At 32.2% G+C, this 8,779-nt stretch overlaps 1 protein-coding gene across 1 annotated transcript; it reads left to right on the forward strand.

The window, feature by feature from the left end:
• On the forward strand, window positions 5,311-7,782 carry LOC109240529 (homeobox-leucine zipper protein ATHB-40-like). The gene is made up of 3 exons (XM_019407188.1): window positions 5,311-5,544; window positions 6,321-6,631; window positions 7,368-7,782. Exons 1-3 carry the CDS (start codon window positions 5,451-5,453, stop codon window positions 7,611-7,613), a joined length of 651 nt encoding a protein of 216 aa, XP_019262733.1. The 5' UTR covers window positions 5,311-5,450; the 3' UTR covers window positions 7,614-7,782.

The raw sequence follows: 8,779 nt of genomic DNA on the forward strand, positions 1-8,779 counted from the left end.
GTGGGTGGTGGATGGGGCAGAAAAATGAAAAAACAGCAATTTGAAATTGCAAAAAAAAAAAATTAAGGTAAAAGAAATAAGTTTTTTTTGCGGGAGGAGGGTGGGGGTGGAGGTGGGGTGGAGGGATAGTAGGGTGAGTGGTAAAGGAAAAATTGTAATTTGCAAAAAGAAAAAAAGCCTTTTGGAGAGAGGGGGTGGGGTGGGTTGGTGAGGGGGGAAGGTTGAGAAGAATTTTGGAAAATGTTTTCCCTTCTCTTCATAAGGAAAACATTTTCCTCCAATTGGAGGAAAATGAGTTCATAAGGAAAATATTTTCCAAAATATTTAAGCCAACCAAACATAAAAAAATAAAAAAATATTTTCCGAAAAATATTTTCCTTCGTACCAAACACACCCATAATGTAAACAATGTGGGGTTCTCTGCCATAGACACTGTTAAAGTCATGTCTGCGGCTATCGTTTCAATTATTTGGTTAAATAGGCAAGTTTGATGGTTTCTCCGGCCAGGCATTATGTGATCAGTTTTATAATCATTTATAAATATTGTTGTAGTTTTATAGCCTCATTTATAAGAGCCGGTAAAATATACTAAAATTTTAAATTTGTTTATTTTTATGTATAAGTAATTCAAAACAAAATAAATACTCTGGTATGTTAAGGTGAGCTCGTACCTAGAACTCACTCTCTGAAAGGACTAAGAAGGGAGCTAGCAAAAAAGAATGATTCACTTATATTTGGAGATAATTTAATTTTAAATTTTCTATGTATTTATTTATTTTTATTAAAATGTTTTTCTAGTCACACAATTATTATTAAAAAGTTAAGATCACAATTTTAAATTTCTTATATTCACAGAAATATTATATCGTACTGTAAACCATAAGTTTCGAAAACTTCTACCTTTTTTTTTTTTTTTTCAAACTTTGTCAAATTACTTCAAATAAATTAAAATGGAAGGAATATATAATTGCATGGACGCAGTCTGTGGTCCCATTCAATTGCATGGGGAGACGACACGTGTGAGAGTTTGGTTCCTTCTTTTGCTTTTTATGTCTCACTCGGCTTTGAAGTGATATCCAAACATATATATATTTCTCACTCCATCTCATTTTATGTATGGCGTATGACTCTACACGAAACTTAAAAAAGAAAAAATACTTATAAAACTTGTGATGATAAATATATTATAATAGTTTTGCAATTATAAAATAATGTCGTAAAATAAAAATTTAAAATATTTAAAAATATAATTCCTCTGAGACAAATTAATAAGGAAAACATATATGTAACATAAATAACATTACATGACATAAATTCAAGTTTAAATATAGTTACTCCGTCCGTTTCAAATTAGATGAGGTACTTTCCTTTTTAGTCCATTCCAAAATAAATGACACATTACTAAATTTGGAAATAATTCAACTTTAAACTCTTCATTTACCCATTTTACCCTTAATTAGAAGCTTTTATAAGAACAAAAAATTATGGCCCCACAAAGTTTTTTCGCTTAAACTTTTAAAATCACAAGTTTCAAAAGTCTTTTTTTTTTCTAAACCTCCGTGCCAAGTCAAATTACCTCATCTTAATTGAAACAGAAGGTATAATAATTAACGGTGTCTTACTGTTCACTGCTGTCAATTAAAACGACGAAGGGTGTACCGGAGGAGAAGTAATGCTGAATTTTTGTTGTTGTAAGAAATGAAAAGTTGAATATTATTCCCTCCATCTTAATTTATGTAGCACTATTTGATAAGGCACAAAATTTAAGAAAAATAAAAAAGTTTAAAATTTATAATTTAAAGCAAGTCTTAAATATTTGTGTGGCTATAAATCATCTCATATTGAGTAAAAAATATTAAAGTTAAATTGTTTTTTATCATAAAAAGGTGATATGCAGAAACTAAAAAGAAAAGAGTGTCACATAAAAGAGAATAGAGGGGTAATAAAGAAAGGAAGGAGCAGAGGCGAAGCTAGAATACGATCTATGGATTTGGCCGAACCCAATAGCTTTTGTTCAAACCACGTATTTATCTCAAGAAATTTATCGAATATGTATAATTTATTAATTTAGAATTCAGTAATTTAAACAGATTAGATTTTCGAATCCATAAACTTTAAATTCTGACTCCGTCCGTAAAAAGGAGAATGGACAGGTGTATAGTACTACCTAATCTGATAGTCAATTATCCACACTGTCTAATCATGTTGTTTCTTGAGATGAATTATCTTTGTTGCATCAAAACTAAACTAAGAGTGGCCCCCTATGGTTTCGTTTCATTTTCTGTTCTTTCTTTAGTAGACAAAATGAGAACACAGAAGACTAGAAAAATTCAGAAAGATGAATTTACGTACTACTTATCCATTGACAGTCATGTGTGTTGCCAGAGCCCCTTTGTGTTATCTAAATAATGAACCAATTCTAAGCACTGAACAAAGAATCTTTTAGGGTGTGTTTGGTATATATGGAGGAAAATATTTTTCTTGGAAAATCTTTTCCAAAACATTTTCTTTGAAAATATTTTCTTAGAAAATGAGTAATTTTATCACTTATTTTTTCATGATTGATTGGTGCGTAGAAAACTTTTTCCTAAAAATTTCAGTTACTCCAATATTTAATTTCATTAGATAAATTCTGGTAAAATGTGCTCTCTCCGTTCACTTTTACTTGTTCAGTATTCTAAAAATAGATTTTCACTTTTACTTGTCACTTTTAGCATATCAAGAGAAGACAATTTCTTTTTTCCTGGTATACCCACAGTATTAATTACTCATTTCAAATCATGTTCTCCAATCCATTAAATATAAGAATTTTTACCTCCTATAGCAAAGGTTAACACCTTATTTATTTTAAATAAATACCATTTAAAAAAATTATATTCTATAGATACCTTTTAATGTTTATAGCAAAATATCTAATTTTGATTACCTCCTACCCCTAAGCCACTAAATACGCTATTCAGTTACACTATTTTCTTTCTCTCTCTACTTTGATACATGCCATTGTCTTCCCCCATATTTTGGGCTATTCTCCGGCACCAACCCTCTTGAACTAGACTCCGCCATTCTTCCACCAAATCCCTGCTGCTGCTTTTCACAAACCAATTACCAATATATTTTTGGACTTTGACCTCTCTTTATAAAGCTAGAATAAACCGAAGTAGATTTATTTGACTTGTGAGAAAGGCATAGGTCTATCGGGAACAAAAATCTTTTGAAAGAATCCAACAACAGCAACTTGTCGCCATTGCTACACAATTCGTCATTGAAGGATATAAGTTAATTCGTCTTTATCAATCAATTCGTCATTGAAGGATATAAGTTTCTGTGATTTCTACATCTTTTGAGATATGGCATTGAAGGCTTTGACGTTATTTTTTGCCATTGTGGCGGTCTTATCGGCGGTTGCTTCTGCTCAGGAAGTGACCTCGGCTCCGGCACCATCGCCGGACCAAGGCGGCGCGTTTTCACTACCGGCTTCCGGTGAATGGCGGATTCGCCGGAAATTAGGGTTTGTTCTTGAACAAAGACGACGGAGCTTGGGGCTGAGCAACTTGATTTTCTGTTAATATATTTTAATGTATTTTCATGTATTTCATTGTATTCATTGTCTTTTTTTTTCATTGCAATTCAATGTATCTCGTTGTATTTCATGTATTTCAGTGTATTCACTGTCTTTTTTTCATTGTATTTCAATGTATCCCGCTGTATTCTATGTATTTCATTGTATTCACTGTTTCACTATATGCCATGAATGTATTCATATGTTTTTCTTAATTAATATAATTTATGTATTCAGATGTATTATATAATTTCTCTGAAGATTGCTATCTTTTTGGGGTATTTTTTGGTTGAGAATCTTTTCTATAACTGAAAATACAAAATTTGCGTGTTATAATTGAGTTTGTTGAGTTATATTAGGAGTCTATTATGTTAATTGATTCACTTTCCGTTTTAAAACAGTATAATCCCCTATTTCACGCCGTGAATACAGTCGAATACTATAATCTGTCCAGCTGTAATCTCATGTTTCACTCCATGAATACAGTCGAATACACTCGAATACAACAACTGATTAGCTGGACTTCCCTGATTCACGCCTATTTTTGCTATTGTATTCATGAATACAATAGCTTAAATACAACAAATACATCTTATAACCACAGAAAAGGTATCTATATATAATCCGTAATATAGCAAATGGTATCTATAGATGGCTAATTACTACTAAAAGGTAGTGCTTTATGAAAATTTCTCTTAAATATATGCATCAATTAATATGAGTATCATGGTAAAATATGCACTTCATAGATTATTTTTTAAGGGGTGTGTAAAGTTTATAGTGAACAAGTAAAAGTGAACAGAGGGAGTAGTAGACTTTCAAACGGTTGGGAACAAAGATCTTTTTTCCCCTCCCTTTTTTTTTTCTAGTATACCAGAAATACGTATGATATTTAATATACCTCAGCTGGCTATATATGTACTTATTCTTAGTCCATTACAAGATGTCTAGCATCTCCACAAAACCCAAAATTACTCACACACACACACACGAAAAATGAAATAGAACTTATTTAATTTTTTAAACAGAACTTTAGTTCATGATATTTATTAGATGGCAGATCCTGAATTTCGGCGTTCCTTATTTTCTTCGATACGAGGATCGCGATATTATTAGTTTAAACGAGTTCTACATCAGTGGGAACGAGAATCCTGTCTTTGATCTACCCAACTATTGGCTGATGATCTGTCCCGCAGTCCCCAAACATATATTAGGATTTTTTAAATAGAAGGAATTGGTATGATCAGACGTGATGTAATGGCTTAGGTAAGACTCGATGTATTCTGATTAACTATTCACTGAACGTTTTACTAGGATTTAAATTACATACACAAAAAGTATAAGCGAACACTAACTAGCTAATTGCGTAGCGAGTTATTACTATTTTTAATTACTAGATTTAAGGGCAACCCGGTGCACTAAGCTTCCTTTATGGGCGGGGTCCGAAGAAGTGCCGGATCACAAGAGTCTATTGTACATAATCTTACCTTGATTCTGCAAGAGGCCGTTACTAGCTAATATTAATTTAAAAATAGACCTCTAATTATCTAATAAATGATCTGATTTTAGAAATAATTTTCACCGTCATGCAGTTACAGAACTTAAAACTCGTTCAAAAAAATTTATCCTTCGACTTATATTATCCTCTTGGGGTAGGGTTAGGTCTCTGTACACACTATCCTTCCTAGACAAGCTGACACGTGAAATCTGAATATATTAGAGGTTCATTTGAGAGGGCTAGCTTTATAAATAGTCACACCAAGACCAAATACTCTCTAAAGTCGCTTCTTTTCTTCCTTGCTTCTTCACTATCTATCCACTTCCATCTCAACATAACAAGAAAGGCAGACAGAAAGGAACTAAAGAAAGAAAGAAAGAAAGGAAAAGGGTTATGAAAAGCAGCATGACTCACCAGATTGATGATCAAATGGTACTGATCTCTCAGTACTATCCTGATATATACACCCAGTTGGTATCGGAACCAGGTTAGCAGGAAATCTTTTACTCTATCTTTGTATATTCCCTTCGTTTTAATTATGTGAACTTATTTTCTTTTTAGTCCGTGCCAAAAAGAATGATCCCTTTCCATATTTGAAAATAATTTATATTTATTCAATGATTTATATAACCACACAAAATATGTGCCTCATTTTATACCACAAATTCAAAAGTCTTTGCTTGTTTCTTAAACTCCGTACTCAGTCAAATAGGTTCACATAAATTGAAACGAATGGATATTACCTAGTCTTGAACGACTAAAAGAGGGGTTGTACATAGTTTTGTTGAATCACGTGACTATATATCTCGTTTAAAAGTTAAAGTTGTTAGAAATAGCATACTTTTAATCATTTCATTATATTTTCACTCCTCACGTGGGCTTGATTCTTTATAATGGGTAAAAAACATGAAAATAATTCTCTTGCTTTTTAGGCATGCAAGAATGAGATTTGAACTTAGGAGTATTTATTGCTTACTCTGCTATGATATTATATTGAATTGTGTGATCATTTCATCTAAAAGTTTAAGCTATTTGAAAGAAAATCCTTGTTATTATTTCGAGTCATGGAAGGAACCACTAATACTTACATTAGGGCATGTTGTCTACATCACACTCGTAGGGGTGCGACCCTTCTCTGGATCCTACGTGAATGTGAGATGCTTTCTGCATCGAACTGCCTTTTTTATTTCGTTGGTGCATATTATATGTCAACAGTTTTTGGTACTATCAATGTCGTGACATGATGTTTTGGTATGTGATCAGGAGAGGCAAAACCGCGGCGGAGACGTAAGAAAAACAAAGGTGAAGGGAGCAGCTGTGGATTCATGAGAAAGAGGAAGCTTAGCGAAGAACAAGTTAATGTTCTTGAACAGAGTTTTGAGGAGGAGCACAAACTGGAGACAGAGAGGAAGGACAAGCTTGCTTCTGAACTTGGCCTTGATTCTCACCAAGTTGCTGTTTGGTTCCAGAACAGGAGAGCTCGTTATAAAAACAAGAAACTGGAGGAGGAATATTCTAAGTTAAAGACTGAACATGACACTGCTATTGTTGAGAAATGTCGTCTTGAAAATGAGGTATGTCACATTTTTGTATATTTGACATAATACTCTATACGTATCAAATACGGAGTACTATTTTATTTTTAGTCAGTTTCAAAAAGATTAATAAATATATTTAATTTTAATTTTTTATTTTATCCTTAATGAGATAATTTATAATCACAAAAATATCTATTACTCCGTACTTATTTTAGACCATATATAAACTCCAAAATTCTTTCTTTCTTTATTAAACTTCATGTCTAATCAAACACAAACACATAACTTAAAACAGAGGGAGTAATATATAGTTAAATAATATCTTTCTATCTTGTTTTGTAATATCCAGATAAATAAAGAGTTTAACTACGAATAACTATATATCTTTAGTTAAAAAAAGTGGAATAAATAACTTGAAAAATACATTGCTAGAACGTCCTTCTTTCTTTCTCCCTTCGTTCTGGTTTCAATTTATAGAATCTGCTGGTCATCCAGATGAGACATGAAAAAACAAGAACCCATGTATAGTCATATGCCTGGACTCTAGGCTCGAGAAGGACCATGATTGTTGCTTGATTCGATAAAGTGAAGATTGTAGGAAAAATTAACTACTCCCATTTTAATATTTTTTTTTTAGCCTGTTACCAAAAGAATAACAGCCTCTACATTTAAAAATAATTTAACTCAATTTTTTTTACACTAATATATACCATGGCAGCTTTAGTTAATGCATTTGAGTCCTTACTATATACTCGTATTTTTTTCCCTGCAGGTCATAAAGATGAAGGAACAGTTATCTAAAAAAGAAAATGAGATACAAAAGCTGCTATTGGAGCGTAATTGTGATGGAGTTTCAAGTAATAGCCCAATTAGTACTTCATCATTCACAATGGATCAGCCACCTTTTCTTTGGGAGTTTGGAATGGAGGGAATGTTAATGGATAATCTCTTCTTTGTTGCTGAAAATACTTATAATTATCATGAGGGATTAGAATGGGTTAACCCTATTTATATTTGATATATGATCCCTAATTAATTAGTTTAAATTCTAGAAGCTCGTAGGTAGTGACCCACCTAGCTAATGTATGTACATCTTTCTTTCTATCCTTGCTTTGTGCTTACTACTAGTGTATTCATGTAAATTCTAATAACGCTAGTTGTATATTTAATTTTATGCGTTGCAACTACTACTTGATCTGCGAAATATTTAAAAGGCATATAAAAATATTAATCAAAGAAAAATTCGTTTGATTTCGACGCGTCACGTGAATTGAGACAAAAAGAGTACTATTTATCACCCTTTGTTGTATCCATTTTGCCTCAAACTTGTACTACATTTTTTAAAAAGAAAAAGGAAAAGATTACCTACAAATTCCTCTTAACAATTTAAGATACATACTCATTTTGCGTTGGAAGAAATTATGGTTAGTAAATAGTGCGGTAACACTTCCAGGACCTGAGATGATTGTTACTTATGAGAATTTTAATCATGAAAATTTGATGAATATAATTATGGATTAAATATGATGCCTTTCAGGCTTGAAATTAATGCTTGAGAAGGCTCTAGAATTAACTATTATTGCTTCGTTCATATATTTTCTTCTAGGAAAACAATGTCTATTCGTAATGAAATAATCAAAGAAGTCATTAAAGACCATAATTCAATCATATGACCCGATTTTTTTTTCTTTTGTCACTCATACAATCCGGTTATCCAATTCAAATGTTCATGCATGTTTGATTGAATCTTTTTTTACCTTGTCACTTGACATTGCGGTGTACCTTTTAAATTTAGTGTGTGTTTGGTACGAAGGAAAATATTTTTCAATTTTTCCATGTTTGGTTGACTTAAATATTTTGGAAAATATTTTCCTCCAAAAGAAGGGAAAATATTTTTCAAAACTTTTTCTCAACCTTCCCACCCTCACCAACCCACCCACCCCTCTCCAAAAAAGGCTTTTTTTTTTCAATCTCAGTTTTTCCGTCACCACCTATCCTACTATCCCTCCCCCCCCCCCCCCAACCACACACACCGCAAAAAAATTTATTTTTTTACCTTATTATTATTTTTTTTTGCAATTTTAAATTTCTGTTTTTTCATTTTTCTGCACCACCCACCCCAATCCCTCACCTGCCCCCCTCGCCCGCACAAAAAGGATTTTTTTTTACTTTTTTTTGTAATTT

This window comes from Nicotiana attenuata, chromosome 1 (assembly GCF_001879085.1).
Source record: "Nicotiana attenuata strain UT chromosome 1, NIATTr2, whole genome shotgun sequence".
NCBI classification, from domain to species: Eukaryota; Viridiplantae; Streptophyta; class Magnoliopsida; order Solanales; family Solanaceae; genus Nicotiana; species Nicotiana attenuata.